Source organism: Equus quagga, chromosome 14 (genome assembly GCF_021613505.1).
Source record: "Equus quagga isolate Etosha38 chromosome 14, UCLA_HA_Equagga_1.0, whole genome shotgun sequence".
Classification (NCBI taxonomy): domain Eukaryota; kingdom Metazoa; phylum Chordata; class Mammalia; order Perissodactyla; family Equidae; genus Equus; species Equus quagga.
The window spans coordinates 82,474,403-82,501,373 of NC_060280.1; the positions used below are offsets into that span (position 1 = coordinate 82,474,403).

At 48.3% G+C, this 26,971-nt stretch overlaps 1 protein-coding gene across 6 annotated transcripts in view; it reads left to right on the forward strand.

Moving 5' to 3' along the window:
• LOC124225247 (beta-galactosidase-1-like protein 2) overlaps window positions 1–26,971 on the forward strand; it is a 46,465-nt gene that overhangs the window by 15,426 nt on the left and 4,068 nt on the right. For 4 of the 6 annotated variants that reach the window (XM_046637794.1, XM_046637792.1, XM_046637793.1 and 1 more), the window contains 12 exons: window positions 462–557; window positions 2,817–2,925; window positions 10,708–10,800; window positions 13,623–13,704; window positions 19,174–19,244; window positions 22,288–22,372; window positions 23,680–23,817; window positions 24,386–24,466; window positions 24,879–24,985; window positions 25,680–25,820; window positions 26,114–26,185; window positions 26,448–26,523. In XM_046637794.1, coding sequence (XP_046493750.1) covers window positions 462–557; window positions 2,817–2,925; window positions 10,708–10,800; window positions 13,623–13,704; window positions 19,174–19,244; window positions 22,288–22,372; window positions 23,680–23,817; window positions 24,386–24,466; window positions 24,879–24,985; window positions 25,680–25,820; window positions 26,114–26,185; window positions 26,448–26,523 — 1,151 coding nt within the window. The remainder of the gene's footprint in view (window positions 1–461; window positions 558–2,816; window positions 2,926–10,707; window positions 10,801–13,622; window positions 13,705–19,173; window positions 19,245–22,287; window positions 22,373–23,679; window positions 23,818–24,385; window positions 24,467–24,878; window positions 24,986–25,679; window positions 25,821–26,113; window positions 26,186–26,447; window positions 26,524–26,971) is intronic. The other 2 variants (XM_046637797.1, XM_046637796.1) reach the window with 2 other exon arrangements.

A 26,971-nucleotide genomic window follows, 5' to 3' on the forward strand; every position in this document is an offset into this window, starting at 1 on the left:
CCTAGACGCTCTGCAGCTGTGAGCCTGTTACCCCCAGGGGTCTCGGCCTGCTTCTTCCGAGCCAGACCTCTCACTGCCTCCCAGAGGTGCCTAATCCCGGGTGTCAGCACCAGTCTGCAGTGTGGCCCAGCCCCGCTGACTGGGACAGCGGTTGCCCCCTTAGGGTAGCAAGGCCGTTGGGGTCAGGTTCCCTGGTGGCCTCCCCTGCACCCTGTGTGATGCCCTCCTCCTCATGTCCCCAGTGGGGCTGTGCAGATGTCCTGGGCTGGGAGCTGCGTGAGAATCCTGCTCTGCTGGGGCTGGGGCTGCAGCCTCTCCTTCCCTCACCCGTCTCCCCGCTTGGAGAGGAAGGCAAGCGAGGGAGAAGTGGGCAGCTGCGCCACGGTGGGCTGTGATGTGTGCTGGGCTCCTCCTCAGCCTGCGTCTGAGGCCGTGAGAGCTGCTGACGTTGACCTCCCTAGGGCCTTTGTCCTGACTGCTGCGGAGATCGGGCTGTGGGTGATTCTGCGTCCAGGCCCCTACATCTGCAGCGAGATTGACCTCGGGGGCTTGCCCAGGTGAGCGGGTCTGTGAGAGGCTCCAGGTGCAGCTTGCATTGGTCCCTGTGCTTATGCAAAACACTAATCACAAACGTAGGTTTAATTTTGCTTTTAAAGTATATTTTTCCATTCCCCAGTGAAGTTCCTTTTTAGAATAAATGGCATCCAAAGGAGGTCTTTTTTTTTTTTTTTGAGGAAGATTAGCCCTGAGCTAACTGCTGCCAAACCTCCTCTTTTTGCTGAGGAAGACTGGCCCTGAGCTAACATCCGTGCCCATCTTCCTCTGCTTTATATGTGGGACGCCTACCACAGCTGGGTGTGCCAAGCAGTGCCATGTCCGCACCCGGGATCCGAACCGGCGAACCCCTGGGCCGCCAAAGTGGAACGTGCACTCTTAACCGCTGTGCCACTGGGCCGGCCCCCTGAAAGGAGGTCATTTTAAGTGTTGTGACAATCATTGCCTTTGTCCAATTCCGTGTGGCTTTTGTCTGGCGAGCCGCGGGAACAGGGCTGGCCACCCTCAGGCAGTTCGCCTCATCAGGGCTCTGCTGTGGAGCTGGGGCCTCAGTCAGGCTGTGTACCTGCTCTGTACCTCACTGTCCCTGACTGCAAAATGGCCACAATCAAGCTCACCCTGTCTGCTTTTAGGGATGTTACGAAGCATCGTTTTCTAAGTCCAAGTATTTTGATAAAGTATAGGAGTAACAAATTACTGTTTTACCTTTTATCTTCAAGCCTCAGGTCCTGTGAATTATCTTAGGATGTGTAGTCTCTGCTGAGGTCAATAGAGTGCTCTGTGGTTAGAGTGGAAATCCAGACCAGGATCACCTGGTACCACATTCCTTCCTCAGCCTCATCATTATTGCCATTAATTTCCAGCAACAAGATTTGCTTATTAATAGGCATAATCTTCCCCATCCTCACGGTGTTCCAGGTGGTTAGACCCCCTCTCCCCCGACCCCGGCCGCCCCGGGAGGGAGGAAGGCTGGTCTTGTTTGTCGTGCCTTCTCCTGTGGGAGCGGCCTCTCGCCACAGCGCAGCCCCAGCCTCAGCCTTGTTTGTTCTGTTTCCAGCGTGACCCAGCCCTTCCCTAGGGGGCACAGGTAGGCCCGTCTCCGTCTCCTCCACCACTGGGGATCACTTCTCTGCCGCTTTGCTGTTCAGCTTGGCAAGTGTGCCTTCCCCAAGCCTGCATACAGCCAGAGTGGCCTCCCCCACACCTGGGGATTAAATCTGTGTGCAGCACTGTCCTCAGGCCAAGCTGCAGCAGGCGCAGCGGAGGACAGGATCTCAGTCTCAGCTCAGAAGTGGTGGGAGCTGCAGCACTCAGACCTCCCTGTGCTGTTCCGTCTGTCCAGGTCCTGGTCGCATCATTCGGCACACCCCGGGGAGGCCAACCTGGGAGCACTGGGAATCAGGCAGGATCTCAGTGGGGAGGACACACCAGGCCTGTTCCATGTGAGATGGAAGGTGGGGTCTAGAGGAAACTGCTCTCTCCTTGTCCACTTTGACCTAACATAAAATGATAATTTTCTGACCCTGTTCAGGACTTCCAAAGCAGGGCAAGAGAAGCATGGGAGCTTTTTGTAAGAAAATATAAGTGTTTTCTCAGAATTTCAAGTGAGAAGGAGAAATACCTTGACTCCAGCTCTGGAACTAATGCTCCATGTTCATCTGGGGAATGTGGTCACCACAGACAGGTTGCAGGAAGAGTTAATCTTGCTCAGCTGAGCTCTGAATCCCTGATGCAAATGCGCGGCCGGCCAACTGTCAGTTTGGAGAGCAGCTGGAGGCCAGGGGAAGCCAGATTAGCTTCTCAGCGTCTGTCTCAGGCTTGTTTTTCTGGGTGACACTGGAAGGTTGCATCTGTGTCCTTCTCCAGTCCCAGTGATTCCTAATCCCTTTGTCTTCACGTGACCCTTTGTAATGAGATCGCAGAGTAAATGCTGGAAGACTGGGCCTGGCGTCCAGTGAGAAGCTTTTCTCCCGCTTGACTGGCAGCCAGACCTAGAGCTGTGAGGCTGGAGGTAAAGCCCCTGCCCGTGCTGGTGTCCTGAGGTAGGAAGCGGTGCTGAGTGCAGGGCCTGGGCTGGGGGCTTTGCTCCTGAGTCAGCTGGAGTAACTCCTGCCTTCCTGGCTGAGCAGAGGTAGTGGGGTGGGAGGGGCCTCCAGACACATTCCCAAGCACCCTGAAGCTGCTGCCTTTCACTCCACCATCCCCTGCCCAGGGCAAACCCACAGACAGTGAAACTAACCCCCCGCCCCTTTTCATTCAAGCTGGTTACTCCAAGACTCTGGCATGAGGCTGAGAACAACGTACAAGGGCTTCACGAATGCAGTGGACCTTTATTTTGATCACCTGATGCCCAGGGTGGTGCCACTCCAGGTAAAAGCAAGCAGCCTCTTTGACCTTCACCTGTCTTCCTGCTGGGAGTAAAGAGGCCAGGTCAGCTCTCAGATCAAGGGGCTCACAGTTCCTTTCAACACGGGAACACATTCTTCCCTGCTGCCTGAGATCCGTCATTGGAGGGGCTTGCAATGGTCGTCTTTTCAGAGCTGCCTGCCTCAGTGTTGGCCTCGGTGGGGCAGTGTGTACGTTGCCCTGCACAGTGCCACAGCCGCACCTCTGGATGCTCTGACGACTGAAAACACCCACGTGTCCAAGTCGCGGTAGCACAGGGCTCAGCTCTACGCAGAAAGGAGTGGCTATGGGTGGCCCTTGCCTGTAAGACAGCAGCACTTCTTACAACTATAAAATTACAATTGATGGCTTTTTAAGGTACATCCTTCTGCCAAAAAGGTCCTGCATGGTACACATTTATTATTCAAAACATATGTATTAAAATAAATTTTTGTGAGAAAGTATCTTAACATTGCATGTAATAATTGGAAGCAATAAAAAGGCAGAAATGGGAATAATTAACCCAATTGCTTGTGTAAAAACAAGAACAGTGACACTGAGAAATTAGTATACATCAGTACAAATTGCTCTCAGTCAATGGTTTGGAATATTCACAGCATGCATAGATGCGAGGAACTCTTTGATCATTTGTGGGGCAGGCAAATAAAACACAGGACACTCAGTTAAAGTTGAATTTCAGATAAACAAGGAATAGTTTTTTTAGTATAAATAAGTCCCAGGTATTGCATGGGACATACTTACATTAAAAAATATTCGTGTATATATAAAATTATTTATTGTAAATTCAAGTATAACTGGGTGTCTTGTGTTTTTATTTACTCAATCTGGCAGCCCTAATTACGAAAGAAGCAAGAAGCTAGGAAATTATGGGCCTAGATTTTTGCAGGGAAGTTGGGGTTGCCCAGATGCTTCAGTGGGCTGTGGTGGGTTGGGTAGTGGAGGTCGGGGTGGGGTGGTAGGGAAGCCCATGCCATGTCCGTGCCAGGAATATGGGTCAGGGGTTTCCTTAAACATGGAAATGGCATACCAAACCTATGAAAACAATTTTTTTTTTCTGGGTATAACATCATTTTATTTTTTATTGTGATAGAATATACATAAAATTTACCATTTTTAACCATTTTTAAATGTACAGTTCAGTGGCATTAAGTACATTCGGGTTGTTGTGCAAACATCACCACCATCCGTCTCAGGAATTTTTTCTTTTTCCCAAATTGAAACTCTGTCCCCATTAAACACTACCTCTCCCTCCCCTCTCTATGGCCCCTGGCGGCCACCATTCTACTTTCTCTCTCTCAATCTGACCACTCCAGGACCTCATATAAATGGAATCAAACAGTTTTTGTGTCCCTTTGTGACTGGCTTCTTTCCCTTAGCATAATAGCCTCAAGATTCATCCGTTTTATAGCATCTGTCAGAATTTCCTTTTTAAGGCTGAATAATATTCCATTGTCTGCATGTACCACATTTTGGTTATGCATCCATTCATCAATGGACAGTTAGGTTGCTTTTGGCTATTGTGAATAATGCTGCTGTGAACATGGGTGTACAAATATCTGTTTGAGTCCCTGTTTTCACTTTTTTGGATATATACTCAGAAGTGGTATTGCTGGATTATATGGTTAGTCTGTATTTAATTTTTTGAGGAACTGCCATACATTTTCCACAGCTGCAGCATTCTATATTCCCATGGGCCGTGCACAAAGTTCCAGTTTCTCAGCATCGTGGCCCACACTTGTTTTCTGTTTATTTGGTAAAAGTCATCCTAATGGTTGTGAGGTTAGGTATCTCATTGTGGTTTTGGTTTGAATTCCCTAATGATTAGCGATGTGGAGTATTTTTTCATGTCTTTACTGGCCATCTCTGTATCTTCTTTGGAGAAATATCTTTAAGTTCTTTGCTCATTTTTTAATCGGGTTGTTTGTGTTTTGTTGATGTTGAGTTGTAGGAGTTCTTTACACATTCTGGATGTCAGTCTCTTATCAGATACATGATTTGCAGATATTTTCTCCCAATTCCAAGGGTTGCCTTTTCACTCTTGTTGATTGTGTCCTTTCACGCATAGAAGTTTTTAAAGTCCAACATATCTGTTTTTTCTTTTGTTGCCTTTGCTTTTTGTTCCATGTCCAAGAAATCATTGCCAAATCCAGTGTCCTGAAGCTTCTCTGCTATGTTTTCTTCTAAGGGTGTTCTAGTGTTACCTCTTATGTTTAGGTTTATGATCTGTTTTGAGTTAATTTTTGTATATGGTGTAAAGTAACAGTCCACCTTCGTTCTTTTGTATGTGGATATCCAGTTTTCTCACCACCATTAGTTGAAGACAGCTGTTCTTTTCCCATTGAATAGTCTTGGCACCCTCATTGCCAATCATTTGACCATAGTTGTGAGAGTTTATTCTTTGGCCTCTATTCTGTTCTGTTGGTCTATATGTCTGTCTTCACGTCACTACTCCACTGTTTGGTTACCGAAGCTTTGTAGTAAGTTTTGAAATCAGGAAGTGTGAGACCTCCAACAATGTTCCCAACGTTGTTTTGGCTATTCGAGGTCCCTTGAGATTCTATATGGATTTTAGGTAGGATTTTTCTTTCTTTTTTTTCTGTTTTTAGGAAGATTAGCCCTTAGCTAACATCTGCCGCCAATCCTCCTCTTTTTGCTGAGGAAGACTGGCCCTGAGCTCACATCCATGTCCATCTTTCTCTACTTTGTATGTGGGATGCCTACCAAAGCATGGCTTGACAAGTGGTGCTAGGTCCGCACCTGGGATCTGAACCGACGAACCCCGGGCCACCAAAGCAGAACGTACGAACTTTACCGCTGCGCCACTGGGCTGGCCCTCGGATTTTTGTATTTCTGCAGAAACATCGTTGAAATTTTGATAGGGATTGCATTGACTCTGTGGATCACTTTGGGTAGCACTGACATCTTACCACTATTAAATCTTTCAATCTATGAACACAGGATGCCTTTCCATTTACTGGTGTCTTCTTTAATTTCTCTCAGCAGTGTTTTGTAGTTTTCAATGTAGAAGTATTTTATGTCATTGATTAAATTTATCCCTAAATATTTTAAGCTTTTTGATGCTATTGTAAATAGAATTGTTCATTGGTAGTGTATAGAAACAGAATTAAATTTTTTGTGCACTGATTTTGTTTCCTGCAAATTTGCTGAATTTGTTTATTAGTGCTATTAGTTTTTTTGTGGAATCTTTATGATTTTCTATGTATAAGATCTGCAAACACAGATAATTTTACTTCTTCCTTTCCAATTTGAATGCCTTTATTTTTTTGCCTAACTCCTCTGGCTAAAACTTTCAATACTATGTTGAATAGAAGTGGTGAAAGCAGGAATCCTTGTCTTTTTCTTAATCTTAGAGGAAAGGCTTTCAATCTTTCACCATTGAGTGTGAGATTGGCTGTGTGTGGACTTTTCATATATAGCTTTTATTATCTTGAGATAGTTTTCTTCTATTCCTAGTTTGTTGAGTGTTTTTAGTATGAAAGCAAGTTGAATTTTGTCAAATCTTTTTATGTGTCAGTTGTGATGATCCTGTGCTATTTTTCCTTTATTTTGTTGATGTGGTGTATCACATTGATTTTCATTGAGTTGTCCTTGCATTCAGGAATAAATCCCACTTGTTCATGGTGTATAATCTTTTTAATATTGTTGAATTCAGTTTGCTAGTGTTTTGTTGAAGATTTTTGCGTCAGTGTTCATCAGGGATGTTGGTCTGTGGTTTTCTTCTATGTAGAGTCTTTTTCTAGCTTTGGTAATACTTCATGGAATGAGTTTGGAAGTGTTCCCTCTTTTTTGATTTTTCTTGCAAGAGTTAGAGAAGGATTGGTGTCAATCTCCTTACTAGTTACAGATCTATTTGGATTTTTTGTTTCTTCATGATTCAGTCTTGGCATGTTGTGTGTTTCTAGAATTTGTTTATTTCATCTAGGTTATTCAATTTGTTGGCATACAATTTTTCATATTCCTCTCTTATAATTCTTTTTATTCCTATAAAATTGGTAGCAACACCTCCTGTTTTGTTTTTGATTTTTAGTTATTCGAATATTTTCTCTTCTTTGTTAATCTAACTAAAGGTTTATCAACTTTGTTGATCTTTTCAAAGAACCAACTCTTGGTTTTTCTGATTTTTCTCTATTGTTTTTCTAGTCTCTGTTTTTATTCTGCTCTAATCTTTATTACTTTATTTCTTCTGCTATGTTTGGGTTTAGTCTGTTTCTCTTTTTCTAGTTTCTTAAGATGAAAAGTTAGCTTGTTGACTTGAGACCTTTCTTCTTTAATGTGTTTACAATTATAAATTTCCCTCTTAGCACTGCTTTCACTGTATCCTGTAAGTTTGTTTTGTTGTGTTTTCATTTTCATTTGTCTCAATATATTTTCTAATTTCCCTGTGATTGCTTCTTTGAGTCACTGGTTTTTTAAGAGTGTGTTGTTTGGTTTCCACATATTTGTGAATTTTTCAGTTTTCTTTCTGCTGCTGGTTTTTAGTTTCCTTATATTGTGATTAGAAAACATACTTTGACTTCAATCTTTTAAAACATTTATTAAAACTTGTTTTGTGGCCTAACATATGGTCTATCCTGGAGACTATTCTGTGTGCACTGGAGAAAAGTGTGCATCGTGCTGTTGTTGGATGGAGTGTTCTATATGTATTTGCTAGGTCACATTGGCCTGCAACGTTGTGCAAGTCCTGTGTTTCCTGATGGATCATCTGTCTGGTTGTTTTATCTATTATTGAAAATGGGATATTGAAGTCTCCCGCTATTACTATAGAGATGTCTTTTTTCTCTTCAGTTCTTGGAATATTTTCTTCATATATTTTGGTACTTTGGTGTTCGATGCATATATGTTTATAATTGTTATATCTTCTAAATTGACCCTTTTATCCTTATGTATAATATATATTATGTATTTATGTGTATATAAAATGTAATGCCCTTTGTCTCTTCTATCAGTTTTGACTTACAGGCTGTTTTGTTTGCTCTTAGTGCAGTCATCCCTGCTCCCCTTTGGTTACTGTTGCACAGAATAGCTTTTTCCAGCCTTTCACTTTCAACTCATGTGTGTCCTTAGCTCTAGAGTGAGTGTCTTGTGGACAGCATATGGTTGGATACTGTTTATTTGTCCATTCTGCTAATCTGCTTGTGGTTGGAGAGTTTAACACATTTACATTTGAAGTAATTACTGATAGGGAAGCATTTGCTTTTGCCATTTTGTTATTTGTTTTCCGTATGTCTTGCCATATTTTTCTCCCTCATCTCCTCCATTACTGCCTTCCTTTGTATTTAGTTGATTTTCATAGTGACAAGCTCTGTTCCCTTTTCATCTCCTTTTGTGTATAGTCTATAGATGTTTTTGTTGTGGTTACCAGGGGGATTACATATACTGTCCAAAAGTTATGACATTCTATCTTTTTTTTTTTTTTTAAAGATTTTACCTTTCTCCTTTTTCTCCCCAAAGCCCCCCAGTACACAGCTGCATATTCTTCGTTGTGGGTCCTTCTAGTCGTGGCATGTGGGACGCTGCCCCCAGCGTGGCTCAATGAGCAGTGCCATGTCCGCGCCCAGGACCCGAACCAACGAAACACTGGGCCGCCTGCAGCGGAGCGCGCGAACTCAACCACTCGGCCACGGGGCCAGCCCCTATGACATTCTATCTTATATTGATACTAGCTTAACTTCGATCACATATAAAATCTCTACTCCTTTACAGCTCCTTTCCCCCTTTATGTTATTGATGTCACAAATTACATCTTTAAATATTGTGTACCTATGAATATAGATTTATAATTATTTTATGCATTTGTCTTTTAAATCCTCTAAAAAATAGGAGGCAGAGTTATGAACTAATATTGTAATAACATTGGTTTTTACATATTTACTTTACCAGAGAACTTTCATATGCCTTTCATGTCAATGCGAGGGACTCCATCTAACATTTCTTGTAGGGCAAGTTTAGTGGTAAGGAACACCTTCTGCTTTTATTTGTGTGAGAATGTCTTAATTTCTTCCTTGTTTTTAAAGGACAGTTTTGCTGGATTTGGAATTCTCAATTGTTAGTTTTTCTCCTTCAGCAGTTTGTGTCATCTCACTGCCTCAGTTCTGCAAGGTTTCTGGGAAGACATCCACTGATAGTCTTTACTGGGGGTCTTTGCAAGTCACATTTTCCTTTGGTTCCTTTCAAGAATCTCTTCGTCTTTGTCTTTTGACAGTTTGGTTATAGTGTGTCGTGGTGTGGGTCTCTGGGTTAAAGCTACTTGGAGTTCATTGAAGCTTCTTGGACTTGTATATCTGTGTTTCCTCAAATTTGAGAGGTTTTCTGCCATGATTTCTTCAAATAATCTCTCTGCTTTTTTCTTTCTTCTCCTTTGGGGTTCCCATAATGAGTTTGTCTACTTAGTGATGTTGCATAAGTCCCTCAGACTCTGTTCACTTTTCTTTATTCTTTTTTCTCCTTAGATTCAATAATTTAAAATGACTCTGTCCAAGTTCACCCATTCTTTCTTCTGCTTGTTTGAATCCGTGGTTGAACTGCTATGGTGAAATTTTCTATTTAGATGCTGTAGTTTTTAGCTCCAGAATTTCTGTTTAGGTCTGTTTTGTGGTTTCTGTCTCTATTGCTATTCTGATTTTGCTCATGTATCCTTTTCTTGAGGCTTTGTCCGTGTTTTTCTTTAGCTCTTTGAGCATATTTGTGACAGTTGTTTTAAAATCTTCGTCTAGTAAGTCTACTGAGTGCATTTCTTTATAGGCTGTGTCTGGCGACAGATTTTGTTGCTGTGAATGGGCCCTACTTCTCTATGTCTTACATGCCTTGTGCTCTTGTTGAAAATGGGGCATTTGACATAGTGGTCACCGCCCCCAGTCTTTGTGGGCTGGCAGGGAGCACCTTCACTGTGTAGCAGGCTCTGAGCCTTGAGATCGGCCCAAAGTGAAGGCTTAAGATCTTCTCAGATATTTTTGGGTATGTGTCCTGTCTGGTCTGTGTGTGTGCTTTTTTTTTTTTCCTCCCAATTTCCCTCGACTGCTTTTACATGTTTTAGTTTCCCAAAGAGTCTCATTCCACCTTTTTCTTGTGGCCTTAGATGTTCTATTATATTCCTCTGCCTGTAGTCCCTTGCCCTGAGGCACCCATGGGTCTGTAATCCCTCGGAAGTTTTCACATGCAGCTTCCAGGCTGAGGTCCAAACTATGCCAACATTTCCTGTCTGAGCTCTAATTCAAATGAGACACAAACTAGTTCACTGGGCAGCCCAAAGGTAGCCCAGAACATTTCAAACAAGTTCTGTTTTGCTCTTTCTGTCCTGAGGGAGGGAACTGGTAATTGGGGTGCTTCTTTCTGACTATGCCATGCTATGCTGGTGGGCAGAGTGTGACAGGAGAGTGAAAACACCATGAAATCTGCTACCATTTTGAATGTGTCTTTTTCTTGATTGGGTGTTCACTTGTTTGCTCAAATGTTTGACTGTTTTCCAGATCTCCTGTAAAGTTACTTTAGTCATTAGGTGGTTTATTTGATGTTTCTGTAGGGGAACAGGGCCTGGAGTTTCCTACTGCACGTCATACTGATGTCATTCTCAATTATATACCAAACCTTTTGAGACTTTTGCTTTTAAATGGAATGTTTTGCTAGTAAAACATGGTGGTGTAAAACACTGGTGATAAGTGTGTTGAAATTAGATAATATAGTTCCCACTACAAACTCAGCTTCTGATTGCTTATCTCTTTTCCCCAGTACAAGCATGGAGGACCCATCATTGCTGTGCAGGTGGAGAATGAATATGGTTCCTATAACAAAGACCCCACCTACATGCCTTACATCAAGAAAGTAAGAATCAATTCAGTTCATTTCTTCATATTGCTTCCTCTGGAATGTATTATGGGCTATGGTGTGACATGGGGGTCTAATACTTTTCTCATATTAATACCATGTCTCCCAGCACCATTTATTAATTAGTGAATCCTTTTTCCATACTTTCATTTCAACAGGGCTGTCACTTATTTACCCTATGTTGATGGAGTTTATTTGGGGATTGCAGTACACATGTGGTGTTGCAGGGGCTGAGGATAGAGGAATTGACTGAATTGAGTGGTGATTAGAGAAGTCTTCCTGGAGAGGCTGCTCTCATTCCAGCATCTAAAGTAGCGGTTCCCAGCTTTGGCTGCACGTTGGCTTCATCTGGGGAATTTTTAAAAATCCCTATGCCAAGATCATATACCATACCAGTTAAATAAGAATCTCTGGGGTGATACTTTGACATCTGATTCCTATGTGTGGGTGAGGTTGAGAACCACTGATTTAATATATGGCAAATGAGGGATGGGCAGGGCTTGAACAGGCTAATACTCAGATCTGGTTTCTTAGTAGCTGAGACTTTGAACAAATGCCTTAATTTTTCTAAAGCTCTATTTTTCTTCTCTGGAGTGGGACTAAAGAGAATGTTTGCCTCTCTGGATTGTGTGTCTATGTGAGGTCCCATAACAGGCTCAGTGCTGTTCTAGACATATAATAAATCAATAAATGAGACCATGACAGAATCATTGGCATTGGTTTTGGAGTACTTAGAAGAGTTGGCCATGGTGTGAGCTGAGGAAATGTTAAGTGGCCTCAGTGAATTTATTTAATTAAAGCTGCTTCAGCTTTGGCCCTCGATGTCCTAGGCAGCATCCCATCTGCTGTCACAGGCAGATTCATTTTCCATCTGGAAGTTACTTCAGTCTCTACAGAGGGGTAGACCGAGGCTCAAGCGCTTCAGCCTCTAGGTTCTTATCTGCTCGTCCCCCTTCTCCTGCAGTGCAGAACGCCCCTGCGCAGGGAGCAGGGCTCTCTCTAGGAAGTGTGGCATTCCTGAAGCTGAAAGGGGAGAGTTCAGTCCTGACAGTCGAGTCCAGCCACAGCCTGGGCTACGTCACCCCTGCAGCTTCCTCTTTGTCTCTGAATCAGCTCGAAAGGTCTCAGCCAGGGCATGGGGCAGGGCAGCTTCTCCAGCTCCACCTCGGCCTCTCAGTCTGTCTCTTGAGTGCTAGAGCTTCTCCAGCAAGTGCTGACTGAATTACTGAGCTGCAGAGGAGGAGCGCTCCCCTGATGGGAGGAGAGGAGAGTGTAGCCCCTTCTGTGACCGGTCCTGCTCAGTCACACCTCCCTGGCATCTGGGAAAGGTATCTGTGTGTGACACATGTGGACACTGAGAAGCCCCAGTGCCCAGCGTCTGTAACACTGAAGCTCTTGGGAGCATCCCCCTGAGCTGCCATGCAGCTGTTCCTGGGCTGTTGTGGACATGTGGACACCGTCAGCATAGGACGACACTGGGCCAGTCACCTTATCTTTCTGAGCCTTAGTTTCATCATGTGCATGATGGAGACAAGAATGCCTTTCTCTGAGTTGACTGTGGGAATGTGGAGGGATAACAGGCACCAGGCCCTTGGCTGGTCACTGGTGCTCATCCCTTACAGTGTGCAGTCAGTAAATGAACGCCTGTGCAAAGTCCAGTGAGACTAGTACAGCTGTAAAAGTTGGCCATTGTCCCTGTTTGCGCCCTCCCAGCCCACGTGAGGCTTTCCACATAGGGCAGGAACCTAAGCAGTGTTTGTTAGATGCCAGTGAGTGACTGGTTGGAGTGCTGTGAGGTGGTGGACCTCACCTTGCCTGACAGATTAAACTACAGCTTCTGGTGTCCCTGAGAATTGGACCCTGTTCTTTCCTCACCAGCATCCGGGGCAGACGGGAGCTTTGTTCCCCCACTGGATCACCTCTCTGCCTCCCCTATTTCCAAAAGAATCTAGTTGAAATAAGCAGTCTTGTCATAATATACGTAGGGAAAATGATAGGAAAGTACCCCTTGCTGGGGCTTTTGATCCAAAAGAGCCCACAGCCCCAGAGCAGAGCCTTTGAATGGTGACAGACTGGGCTCAGGTCCACCTGCCATCAGCTCTGATTCCCATAGCACTTCTGCAAGCCTCTCTGAGGCTCTTCATGTGTACACTTAGGATGCTGCCTGTGAAGACTGAATAGGGTGGTCTGTGCGCAGTGGCACGGCAGTCCTGCCCATAGCTATGCGCCGTTGTCCTGAATGGTGAGGCGCATTACCCCCACACAGCGTGTTCCTTGCATGTCTTCATCGTCAGATTCTCTGCCTTCACGGGGCACTTCCTGTTCTACTGGGCCTGCGCCGGCACCATGGGCATGTGACTGTGGTGTGGCTGTTGACCAGAGCCTAGCCTGGTGTGGGGAAGGGAGGGGCTGCTTGTTTCTGGTGCGGGTGAAGGGGGAGCTGCCCTGGAGGCCTGACCCACTCCCGGAGCCCTCCTGTCAGTGGCTCGGTGACAGCATGGCCCCTGGCCTTCTGAGCTGGCCTCTGAGCAGACCCCTCTAGGAGCAGCACACTAGCCAGACCCAGCATCTTGCCAGATTGGCAGTAGCTAAGGGCTGCCAGAGCCTGACGGCCTTGCCCCTGCCGCTGTAATTCAAGCTGATTGGAGCTTTATCGAACATGGCGGGCACAGACAAGGTGGTTTTCTCTCCATTCTCTGCAGAGAAAGAAATGCTTTATTTTGAATCTCTCCCCTTTCTCTTCTGGCTGCTGCAGTCCCAGTGTGGGGGCAGCAGAAGCTGTGAGGAGTGGCAGACTTTGAACTCTTTTATCCCCACAGGCTTTGGAGGACCGAGGTATTGAGGAACTGCTCTTGACTTCAGACAACAAGGACGGCCTGAGCAATGGAGCTGTTGATGGAGGTGCCTTCATGGGGCCACGCAGGGCCAGGGGGTAGTTCCCTGGCCTGGCTGTATACACTCCTCCAGACAGCCTGAGCCACGAGTGGAGTTTCTCTGAGGCCTGCTCGTCTGTTTGCATGGCACTGGCCCCAAAGCTCTGGGCCTCAGAGGGCTGGACAGTCCGTGACAGAGACGGACTTGCCACAGCCAACTCTGTAGCTGGTCTCCCATTTCTGTCGAGCGCTCTGGATACTAACAGTGCTCTGCAGACTGCAAGACGTGGGGAACGGCAAGTTGGGCCCCTGAGAAGGTCTCTGAATGGTACAAAGAGGGATGAGCAGATGAAGCATGGAGCATACTGTGAGGATGGCTTTCCCAAATCCTGCCAAAATTGTAGAGATGACTGACCACTTGCCAGCGTCACTGTGGCCCCCACAGTGAAGGACAGTTGGCTGGGCAGAGAGTGCACAGTCAATAACCATGGCAGTGCTCCATGCACCAGCATCCGTGCCCCTTACTCTGCCTCTCTTCCCGTTAGTGTAGACGCACTTGCCCCGCTCCTGATCTGCCCGGCCACTCCACACTGCACTAAGCCCCTTCTTTCAGCTGCTGCAGGGCAGCGAGCCCCTACTGCCCCTCACTGTCCAACCTTCTTTCTATTGGACTGTTCCTATCTGGGTAAAAACTTGTTGCTAGTTCTCCCTTCTAAAAAAGATCTGCTGATTCATTTTCCTGTGCAGAGGCTGTTCTCTTTCTCTGCTCCCCTTTCAGCACGTCTCCCCTGTCCATGCTCATGGCCCCTGTTCCTCCGTCTCCGTCTCTGTCAAACCACAGTGCTGCGCCACCACCCTCGCCATCCCACTGGCGGTGCACTGTTCCCGGTTGCTAGTGACCCCACAGTATCAAATTGTTAGTCCTCGTCGCCTCTGATTAGATTTTAGTTTTCAGCAGCTATCAATCTCTTTTTCTTGAAAATTTCCTCACCTGGTGTAAGGGACGCAATTTCCTGGCTTTTTCTTGCCCTTGTGGGCAGTTCCTTCTCGGTGTCTCCTGCTGGTCGCTTCTCTCTCCCTGAGCTCTGATGCTCACAGTCCTTGTGGCTCACTCCTTGGAGTGAGTGCTGCTCTTCTCTCGGTACGCTTACTGCCCTCGTGGTGTCATCCAGATGGCTTTAAATGCCATCTCTGTGCTGATGAGTCTGAGGCGTGCATCTCCATCAGGGACCCTTCCTGAACTCCTGCCTTCCATGTGCCTCTCCTCCTGAGCACGGCCCTGGGAAGGCCACCAGTCTCAGTGGAACCAGTGGGAACTGAACTTGTCTCATTCCCTCCCAGAACCTGCCCCACTTTCAGTCTTCTTTTCTCAGTAAATTGTAACCTCATTGCCCACTAATTCTGCAGGCCCTAACCCTTGTAGTCACTCTAGACTCAACTCCTCTCTCTCTGTATGCCTAACACATGGCCATCAGCAAATCCTTTTTACCTTTAGCTTTATCTTCAAAGTTTATCTGGTATCCAAATAAGTTTTACCACCTCAGCTATTACTATCATTTTTCATTTGCAATATTGCAACAGCATTGGAACTGACCTCCCTTTTGTTCGCTATTCCCTCCCCAAGAACTCCTCTGTGTGCCTTGAAAGTATCACTCAGATCATCTCGCGCTGGCCTGAACTCCAGGCGTACCTGACCTACTCAGAGTGAAGTGCACATTCTGAGAATGGCTGCCAAGGGCCTCCCCAGCGGCCTCTGTGCCCTAGCTGGTGCCTCCTGCTCTCCTCTGGCCCACTCTGCTCCACCCCCCTGGCCTCCTTGTTGTTGCTAGAACGCACTCCACGCCCCCAGCCTTCTTCCAGAGAGCTGTGGAGCTGTCCCTCCAACTCCCCTCCGAGGTCGCCTAGAGGTGAGGCTTCCTCTGAAAATTGCAGCTTCTCCCGGAGCTCACCCAGCCCTTCTGCCTTGCTTTGTTTTTGCCTTCCAACCTTCCAGAGTTTCTTTGTTTTATTTACCTGTTTCAGGCAGCAGTAGGCTCTGCCGTGCCTGGCTTCTGTCTGTCTGGTTTGGCTGTGCTCCCGTGCCCGGACACGGTGTGCGCACCGCAAGGATGACCCGTCCTGAAGGGTCTTCCTGCCAGCTGCCTTCCTGGGCTCCCACACCGTGCCTCTGCTACGTGGGCACGCCGCTCTGTATTGTCCCTCCTGCTTTCCCTCCCCTAGCCCGAATGGCTGGAAGATAGCAGCTTTCCTCCCTGAAGCCCTAGGCCAGCGCCTGGTGTGCGGCTGCCACTCAGAATGACTGCTGGATGAGTGGGCGGCAGCGGCTCTGGTCCCCAGGCAGAGCGAGTTCCTCAAGGAGCCAGACCCCAGCTCCCGAGGAGGACCGGCAGTGATTCTGTGTGTCCACGCGGTGGCACTGTGTCCCTGCGGCTGCCCCGGGGGCGCACCTGTGCGGGGTGGGGCCTGGGCGGCTGTGGCCCTGCTGGAAGGAAGACCCTTTTATAGCGCCAGCAACCAATGTTGGGGAGGAAAGCGTGGCGGTGGGTCGGAGTCTCCAAGGCCCCTGCTGATCTCCGTGCCCCCTCCACTGCAGCGCCCCCTCTGAGAGCTGCCTGCTGCCCAGGCTGCCTGGAATGATTTCTCTCAGTTAATTAAAAGTGTAATTGAAGGAACGCATTTACAGGATCTAAAAGTAAAATAATGGAAATGCTTGTAAATACGGTGTGGCCTGCCTCCTCCTCCCTCTCGCCAGAAATGATCATTTGAACCCTTTAACTTTTTCTTCTGGTGTTTTTCTCGTAGTTCTTAAGAATGGGCATATAGAACTCTATACTTATTGATTTAAAATTCCATTTACTGCTGTCTTGTTGCATTGAGGGTTTAGTCCTCTCTCGCCACCCTGGGCCCGCAGCTTCCCCTCCTGCCCTTCTGCTAGCCATGTGTAGTCAGTGGCCGTGCCATCGCAGGTCACCACCTTCCTGCAGGCCCCACACTGCGTCTGACGTTCTGGACGACGTTTGCAGATTGACTCACTTTCAGGATGCTTAGTTTTCTCTTTCAATGTACTTACCTCATTTGTTTGTCATTTCTTGTAAGTTCTTCGTTCTCTCCCTTTGGTAAAGGTAAACAAATCCTTTACCAAAGACCTTCCAAACTCCTATCGTGGGTGTTTTCCAGACACCTGTACCTGTCGGGTTCTAGGTTGAGTCTGGTCGCTGTCTGGGACCACATTGTCTCTGACCCCACAGCAGCCTGCTGCATAGCGCTACCCAGACTGACCCGTGTCTGCTGTGGAATCTGTTTCCTGGAACTTTGACAGCATTGCTCTCTTATTTCCTAGGATCTGCTCTTGCTGCCGAAGTACGGTTCCATTCTGGTGCCTGATCCTTTTAAATGCCCTGTTTTCTTTTCTCTCCTGTTTCTAGGAAATTTTAGAGTTTTCCTTTTATCCTTGGTATTCTGGTATTTGACAATGATGTCCTTTGGTGTCCCTTTCTTGGCACTTTTTTGGATCACTTGAACTGAAACAGGGTCATCAGTGGTGGGACACTCATCATGCATTTCTTTGATATGCTTTCCCTCTTCTCTCTGATCTTCTGGTCATTCCTGTTTCTCATGGATTGGACTCTGATACTGATTCTCTAAGTCGCTTATCTTTTTGATTTTTTCTCTTTATGCCCTTGAGTTCTACTTTCTGAGCAACTTCTTCAGCTTTTATCTTCCGATCCTTCTGTTACCTCTTGGATCATGTTTTCCTTGAATAATTTCTTTTCTCATAGGATGCTTTTTTAATGGATAATATGGTTCTTATCTCTCTCTGAGGATATTTTACTATTTTTTTTTAACATTTACCTGTTCTGCTCATCCTTCCACCTGAGGGGCCTTTCTCAGTTGGTGGCTCTTGCATGGGCAGTTAAGGAAGAGGCACTCTGTGGCCCCTTGGGGACCCTGGGTGGAGGAGAGGCTGTTGGCAGGTGTGCTCCTTTGCAGGGTGGGTGGGCCCTATTGGGCTCTTTCAGTGAGGGAAGCCCGACTGTCAGTGCTGGAGTCCAGAGACCGCTCCTTTGGTCTATGGCTGGAGATGTTTGGGGCGCAGGCTGGGGGTGGGCAGGAGCCCCCTTGGTCAGATTGCCCTCTTTCCCCGCTTCACGTCTCAGCCACACTCTGCTGTGCCCCGTCCCTCCAAGCCTAGAGCCGCTGGGGCTCAGCTTTCCTGGAGAGTGTGGTCCCCTGAGGGGACAGCATCACTGGGGAAGCGGCTTGAGGGGTGCACGAGGCAGGGGACAGGCGTTCCCCCTGCACGGTGCCTCGGACATGAGGGAGGCCTTGGGTTGCAGGTGGGCAGCCAGTCATAACTTCTTCCTTTCTCTCAGGCTGTTCCCTGCCCTTTTTCAGTCGCTTAAGGCTTTCTTGAAATCTCTTCTCTGTTATGCCTCCTCTCTAGTTCTTGTTCCTTATGGCCTTCCACTTTTTCACGCCTTGTTTTTATTTGAGTGGAGTGTCAGGAAGCTAGGAGTAGATGCTGTTCAGTTAGCCATGCTAATCCTGTTGACCTCTGAGATTTCTGCCTGGTCAGTTTCTGACAGGCCTCCTGTCTTCAAGGGATTTCTGCTTTAGTTGAGGGGGGTCTGGATGTAGGGTTCCCCAGTGGGTTGCTGGAGGACAATGGCATCACAGAAGAAGGGTGGGTATGAGATGGGCCTGGGGCTGCAGTCCTGCTCTGCTGCTCACCAGCAGTGTGGTGACCGTGAGGCTTGTTATTTAACTTCCTGGAGCCTCAGCTCTTGTCTGTTTTTAATCACTGGTGATCAGGGGCTTATGTCTGACAGGAGAGCATCAGGGTGGTCAGCTTGCCAGGCCGGCTCAGTCTCTGTCAGGCCTTCCCAGTCTGCTGGAACCCAGGCAGAGGCCGCTGAGTGTGAGCCCACTGCCCAGGCAGACAGGAGGCAGGCAAGGAGCTCCAGAACCAACTGCTGCAGTGGGCTGGCCAGGGGATCCACAGCCATAGGCAAATGTAGCACATCTTTCTCAGCATCCTTTCACTAATGGAAAGCCACTTAAAATATAATTTTAAATTAAAAAATGAACACCATGGGGTAGAAGAGAAAATTAGCCTCGTCAAAGAAACGAAAGTGGAGTCTTCATTTAGGTTGTTACCCCGTACTAGGTGCTTGAGGTGCAAGGAGAGATCCGACTCTGGGCTCCTGCAGAAGAACAAGTGACAGAACCCACACTCTGGTTGTAAACCCATGTGAATCCAGAACAGATGCCTAGTGAGGGCCTGCCCTGTGCACTCTGTGCCGAGGGTGGGATTTCCAAGATGAGCAAGATAAATTTCCTGACATCAGAGAAACCAAACTCTAATTGGAGGTGGGAAACAATGTCAAGCTTAGTTAATTTATTATGCTGGTGAACTGCGAAAGGTCTGGGGTAGTTCAGGAAATCTTCCTGGCTTTATGAGAATGTTCTGTTTCTTTTTTCTTCTTTCCATCCACAGTGCTGGCCACCATCAACTTACAGTCGCAACACGACCTGCAGTTATTAAGCACCTTTCTCTTCACTGTCCAGGTGAGTCTGGCCCGGGCCCTGCTCCGTGTGAGTGTAGGAATCCTAGAGGGGAGTGGAGCCTCTGTGTCAGAAGCCTCTGGCGCTCTGGACACCTGCACTGTGCTCGGGGTGCCCCAGATGGGAGAGAAGCGCTGCAGAACCCAGCTCCTGCTGCCCCATTTTGCTGCGCCCGTGGCCGGGGAAGCCGTGTGGACATGCTCTGAGTTGTTGCTGTGTGAGGTGATGCATGAATATGGTTTCCTGCCTCTTGAGAAAGGGCCCTTTTCAAAGCTCTAGGCATGATGCCATCACAGAGGCCTCTTGACTAGAATTCTGTGACTCACGTAGCCCCAGACATGCTCATTTGGGCCCTAGGGATCAAGGGGAGAAACACTGCTGTGCCCTGTGCAGTATATGTCTGACCTTAACCTGTGAGGCCCCTGTGGGCCTAGAAAGATGATTGTCGTCAGCAGGACAGGCAGGCTGGCCCATTCCAGGTCAGAGGGAGAGAGGAGTTTCTGGCTGTACCTCAACATCCATCAGGGTGATGGGAATTTACAGTTAAATCCTGTTCTGATCGATTTCTTGTCTCTCAAGTTCATGTGTCTCCCCTAAGGAGAGAGATATGGTCTGACCAAGGCAGCTGCAGCCCATTTGCAGAACTGAGAGACCCGTCTCTCACCCTGTCTTACTGAAGGGTGGGAATGCCCCAAACTGCCAGCATGGGCTGATGGTCATGTTGATCCCTGGTCTAGAGCGAGCTGTTGGAGCGTTCGTGTCACAGGTGGACAGATGCCTGTGGAGGTGCTGGGGTTGTTCTCCATCCCAGCTGTTCATTTTTTAGAGCAGAGGCAGTGTCCTAAGGCACATCCATATGAAGCCATCACAGCAGTGTGGAGCCACGAAGGATGAGGGCCACCTGTGTGTATGGCGTGGCTACTACTGAAGTTTAGAGGCACAAGCAGAACGGGCAGGGAGGTGCGCAGGAGGAGGTGGGACCAGGCAGACCTCACCCCACGCAGACTTTGTGGGGCAGATCTGGAGAGAGACAGCAGGTACAGGTGGGCCCAGATCCAGTCCCTTTCTCCTTTCCTTGCCTCCTCCCGTATTTACTGAGTGCCTGCTCTATGCGTGGGGTGGGGCTGGGCCCTGTTCCTCTGCAGTGACTAAGATGACAGGGTCTCTGCCCTCCCGTGGTTTGTTGCCTCCTTGGGGAGAGACCTGTTAACCAAACAGTTGCCCAGTAACTGATGGGATTGTACAGAGTGCTGCCTAGGAGAAGCACAGGATGCAGTGGCTGCCCTCCGCCCACTGGGGCTGGCCGCCCTGTGCTTCTCTCTCCTCTTCTGTGAGTGGGGGTGCCGATCGTAGCTAGTCAGAGGTTGTTTGAGGATTGAATGAGGTGATACTAGGAAGGCACCCAGCACAACAGTGCTTCACGTTGGCTCCTTCAGGGTCCTCCTTGGAGAAATGGCCACACCCGTGTGCACCAGGCCAGGTCATCCTTTGATCGAGTGGCACTGCTAAAGGCCTTTCTGTTCACAGCTCAGCGATGTTTGCTTTCCCCAAGGAAGGGGAGTTGAGTGCTTCTTTGTTTTGATCAAAGTTGCCTTTGAATGGGGACAACACAGGCCCAGCTCTCCTCCACTTTGGTGTGGCCAACAGCACCTCGCTGGTCCTCCCATCCATGTCAGTGATGGAGAGAACCCACGCGAATGTTTCCTGAGCACTTCCTAAGGACCAGGCCCTGGTGCCAAGGGCTTTACGTGCATCGTGTCCTTTAGTTCTCCCAGTGACCATGTGTGCTCGCTGCTGTTACTACCGTTTTACAGTCAAAGAGACATTTGTAGAAGGGATAAACACCCAGTAAGAGCATGTTAGGGAGGACAGCGGAGCCCCAGCTCCTCACTGTGTGGTGCAGTGACCTGGGCCAGTGGTGGACAACTCCCTGCGTTGGCCCTGGCACCCTCCAGTCATGACAGAGAGCCCCTCATGGCACTGCAGAATACTGACATGTGGCACTTAAGATTGATTCCTCCCTTTTTAGTGACTTAGATGTGGTCCTATATCACCTTCTTTGGAGGTGGACAGCTGTAAAGAAAACCAAGCCACATATCTTGCTAAGAATTATTGTGACTCCTTTGGCCTTCCTCTGGTGTGGCTGGTCCCTTCCACTCAGTGGACCGTGAATCTTCACCCTGGGTCGGACTTTGTTGCCCTGTGGGCACTTGCCTTCGAAATGTGAAGCCGTCACTGACAGAGACGGCCTGTGCGGAATGAAGAAGGCTCTCTGTGCGGAGCTTGAAATGCAGCCTCTCAGTCCTTCCACCTCCCCCAGGTGCTACGGTGCTTCCACACACAGGGCAGAGTAGAACCTGGTCCCTGGAGTGATTTCTGCATCCTTGGGACAATCCTGTGCAAAGTCAGTGTTCTGAGGCAATAGTAAAGTCTTACTGAATGTCCCAGCCAAAGTATAAAGCCAGACATTGTGGCTGCAGAGCCTGCACTGTGAAGGGCTGGGCTGTGATGCCCTCACTTCTTGGCTCTTAAAGAGAGGCCCACTCAGCAGCTCTCTGACTCTTCCTTCTAAAGGAAGCAGCACCTGAGGGGCCTGCGTCCATGGTGTACCTCTCAGAAGTGGAGTTATCCTGACAGAACATTCTCCTTCCCTGGAAATGGACAGGCTTGGCTTGATTCAGAACAAACCCCATGTAGGAAGAGAGACTGAAAGCAAGTGCTGAGTTCTCACGAAGACTGACTTTGAACACAGCCCTGTGTTTTCGCGCTAGCGCTGTATGCAATGTTGAGCCACGTCAAGGCAGCAGGGCCACTGCAGCCACCTTGGTGGCCTGTTCCACCCCCTCCTGCAGGGTGGAGGCCGTACACGGAGGAGAAGCCGGTGCAGGTGTACTTGGTGCATGTCTGTGCTCTGCTTCCCATGGCCTCTAAGGCAAGGGGCTTGCAGCCGGGGAGGAGTTGGGGGACAGAGGTGCTGGCATCCCCTCCAGGAAGAGCTTTCCTCTGTCTCTCTTGACCAGCTAACTTCTCATTTTGTGGTGCCCAGGGGGCTCGGCCCAAGATGGTGATGGAGTACTGGACGGGGTGGTTTGACTCGTGGGGAGGCACACACAACATCCTGGATTCCTCTGGTGAGTGTTTTACAGTACCTGCCTCCAGCATGTGAGGCAACTGAAGAGGTAGGAAGAAGTTCCAAATACCCTGCTAACTGATGTAGACTAGCTGGTGGGTGCAAGCCTCCTGGGATTGTTTGCATGTAATAGCTCATATTTTCCAGAGCCATTTGTCTTGACATTTGAAGTGAACAGTAGGACTTTTGACATTGCTTTATTATGTTTTCGTAATTAGATAAGTAATATGTGCCTATTGCAAACATCCAGCAAATACAGAAAATATATAAAGAAGAGATAAAAACCCCAGAGCCCAGGGAAGACCTGGGGTGTGCAGTGTAGGCCGCTCTCTGTCTGCAGCCCCACGTGCACATGGAGAGATGTGGACAAATGCAGGCACATCTGCTCCTCGTCACCTGCTTGTGCCAGTGAATGACATAAAAGACAGCTTTCTATACTGTTAGATATAGATTCCATCACTGTTTTTAAGAATGGAAAGAACTCCATGTATTGGTGATGAAAGCACAATTCATTTACCCACTCTCTTACTGATGAACACTTAGGTTGTTTTCAGTGGTTCTTTTTAACTGAACGCCATGTCAGTGAGCATTCTTGAACATCCAGTTTTGCATACCTGCCATATTATTCCCGTATAAGTTCCTAGCAATAGAAGTACACATTAATGCAATTTTGATATATATTTACTAAACTGCCCTCCAGAATGATTGTAGCAATTTTTACTCACCATTATTCAATGAGAATACATTATTCAACGAGATTCATCAACAATGAGTATTAAGATAATTCTTAATATTTGCTAATCTGATAGGTCATTGTTTAGTTCACATTTCTTTGACCAATACTGAGGTTTTTAAGAAAACATATACATGGATATATTAATTAACCATTTATAGTTCTCCTTTGATACTGTCTTCTTGTGTCATTGGTTCTGATAAAGCAGGGTTGAGGAGGTGGTCAGAACTGCATCTGTAATTCTGAGCGCTGTCTTTCTGTGTCTTACAAAGCGAGAGTAAAGTGGAGAGGTGTGCCAGATGGAGGCAAAGGCTGCTCTGCACAGCGGGTTGTCCGCGTTGTAGTTGATGGAGACCTTACTGACTGAGAAACAGCTGGCAGGCCGAAGCTCAGGGCCGCGGTTCTGGCCCGTCTCTGTTGCTCCTCCTCTGCTCTTCTGTGATGGGGGTTTAGTGGAAGCTGAAGGGCAGAGCGATGCAGTTGGATCTGAGGAGGGGCTGGGAAAGAGGAGACTTACAACTTGTCTCAAACTCGAGGTCACTCTGCATGTTCCCCCTTCTCCCCTTCTCCTGTAGAGGTTTTAAAAACCGTGTCTGCCATCATTGACGCTGGCTCCTCCATCAACCTCTACATGTTCCACGGAGGCACCAACTTTGGCTTCATAAATGGAGCCATGCATTATTATGACTATAAGTCTCATGTCACCAGCTATGGCAAGTATTCCCCATACCGCCCCTCCCCAGAACACCCCAGCATTTGTGTGTCTGGGACGATTTATGGAGAGTCCTTTAGGGACACCTTCTGAGCCTTTAATGCATTTGGCTGTAGAGTGCCTGGGGAAGGGGGAGGTTTGTGTGGATCATCAGTTTTCAACTTTCAGAGCAGGGGGGATGGCAGCCCATGGATGTGCCCGTGAGCCTTTTGGAATTGAGCTGGAGGGAGTGGGAGAGGTGCGGCGGGCAGGTCCTCACATGAGGGCAGCTGCTTCTGCCCACTCAGGCCCTTCCCGTGGCGTGACCCCCGCCCTCCCCTTGACAGTCCTGGAAGGCAGAAAAGATGCCTGGAAATTTAGGGTCATGCTGTGGTCACAGGCAGTTTGGGTGGCACTTTGTACTGGTTGGTATTTGTAGTATTTTGACTGCTGGCTCATACCAAAAGTGTTCGCCTCCCAAATCGCTGGGATAAAGATCCTGCTGCCCGCCCCCAGCTTCTCCCTTTTTGCTGCCACAGACACTGTCCTGGGACATGGGTGACCAGTGACAGCACCCTGGTGTCTTGCAGACTATGACGCGGTGCTGACAGAGGCAGGAGATTACACAGCCAAGTACCTCCAGCTCCGAGATTTCTTCGGCTCCATCTCAGGTACCTGGCCAGCAACAGGCTCCAGCACCACCATGGGCCCTTGCTTTTGCTCTGAAACTCCTGAAGAGTTCTTTCCTGACCACCCCACCTCAACCCCAATTGATCTGTGTGCAAGAATGTCCTGGACAAGGACAGGCGAGTTGAGAGATTAACTGTTTTCATCCTAGTTTGTGTCTTGCTAGCTTTGCCTTTTCATGGGTGCTAAGATTCCTGAGGATATGACAACGCCCTCATCCCCCATGGCATTGCCTTGCTAGCAGGGTCTGGGCCTGTCTGGGAATGGGCCTGTTTTCCTCTTGGCTCTAGGATAGAGGAGGATGTTGGGCCCTGGCTGGGAGCCAGGGGTTGCACAGGCTGGAGGGGCAGTGACTGGGGTCCTTTGGGATGGCCCTGTTGTCTGTCTATGTTGCAGGTACCCCTCTGCCTCCCCCACCTGACCCTCTTCCCAAGACTGCATACGAGTCCGTGACGCCAGCTTTCTACCTGTCACTGTGGGATGCCCTGAAGTACATGGAGGCGGTGAGTGCCGTGGGTAGGGTGGCGGGACCAGGAACCCCTCCAGACAGCTGTCATGGAGGAAGAGAAAACCAACTCTTGATAGCTTTGAGGTCCACGCTCCAGCTTTAGAACTTGGAGTAAAGAGAATGAACCCAAGGTAGAGTATGAAGTGGGAAGGAACTCTTTAGACCTTGAAGAAAAATTGGATCACACAGTAGGGATTCCCTTTCTCCAGCCTCAGTGGGCAGAGAGGATGATGAGGGGGCAGGAGAGTGGGCTTCACCCTCCTCTGAGAAGAGGGTGTACCTCCTGTAGCTGACTCAGAGGGGTGCTGTGATGCAAAAATGAGGGTGGCTTAAAAAGCTGAAAGTCCACGAGATGGCAGGTCTTCATTCTGTTGTTATTGCATATCCCTCTTCTCATCCCCCTAATCCTGTGACCTGGAGGACCAGAGTTAGTGTGAGAAAGAGTCAAAATCAGGATTTTGGAGCTGAGAGCGCCAATCAGCTGGACTGGCTCCACATGTTTGTGAAATGAGACATCAAAATAGAAAAAATCTTAGAGGCCCCTGCCCCACTCCTGCCCCACAGTGTGCTAATTCCCAGGTGGGGATCTGTCTGCTGCCCCACACTCCCCAAGAAGGCTCAAGATGAGGTTGCTGCCTTTGTTCTCCTCTGCCTAGCCCCTGTGCCTCCCCTGTCTTTTTTCTGTACAGCCAATCAATTCTGAACAGCCAGTCAATATGGAGAACCTGCCAGTGAACAATGGCAACGGACAGTCCTTTGGGTACACACTGTATGAGACCACCATTGCCTCATCTGGTGTCCTTAGTGCTTTTGTGCGTGACCGGGGACAGGTAGGAGCATCTCCTCTTGATTCCTGTGGGCTTGTAGTCCTCAAGCCCGACAACAGATGTTTGACTCTCTTTCCTCTCACAAATCTGGCTGTTCCCAGTGTATGGAGATGGCCCACCACCGTCAGCTCTGCAGTCCTTTTCAGCTGTCATCATGGGCATTCATTTTTCCTCTGTGCCTGGCTAAATGCCCTCCTCAGCACACACAGTGTTACCTCTTTCTCTGCTAAGCAGAGATCCCTCTTACACCTCCCTCCTGTTGACCCATGGGTGCTTTCTGTCTGTTCATTTGGCAGGTATTTGTGAACACGGTATCTATAGGATTCTTGGACTATAAAAGGAAGGAGATCAATATCCCCTTGATCCAGGTTTGTTACCCTTGTGGAGCTGGGCAGTGGCTCACGCCAGCTGCTTCCTGAGTAGATTTGGCAGGAGTCAAAGAGGAAGATTGGCAGACTGGAGGCTTCTTAACCACAGAGCTGCACATGGAAAGAGGGGCAGAACATTGCATTCTGATCACCCTCAGAGCTTAGGGGAGAACTAGGGTTCCACAGAGAAACCCCCAGGTGCAGTTGTGATCTTATAGCTGAGTAATCAAGCAGTCATCATCGACCACTATATTCCTGGCAGGGTTACACCACGCTGAGGATCTTGGTGGAGAATTGTGGGCGAGTCAACTATGGGGAGATTGATAATCAGCGCAAAGGTGGGTCACAGCACATGCCGAGGGAAGAACTGCTAATGCTCAGCATGTGCCCGGCTATGCCTCCTCTGTACTAGCCCACCAGCAGGCCATGGAGGCAGATTGCAATGAGGTGGGGTTATGGTGGCCCACTGAAGGATGTGGAGTCATAGAGGCCCATTGGAGGGAGGTTGGCCATGGAGAACCCTAACAGTGAGGTAGGTCATAGAAGCCAATTGTAGTGAGGTGGGTCACTCACAGACAACCATTGCAGTGAGGTAGGGTCATGGAGGCCCATTGAAGGGAGGTGGGCTCATGAAGGCCCGTTAGAAGGAAGAGGGTCATGGAGGCCCACTGGAAGAAGGTAGGATCATGGAGGCCCACTAGAGGAAAGTGGGTCATGGAGGTCCAATGGAGGGAAATATGGTCATGGAGGCCCACTGGAGGGAGGTGGGGTCATGGAGGCCCACTG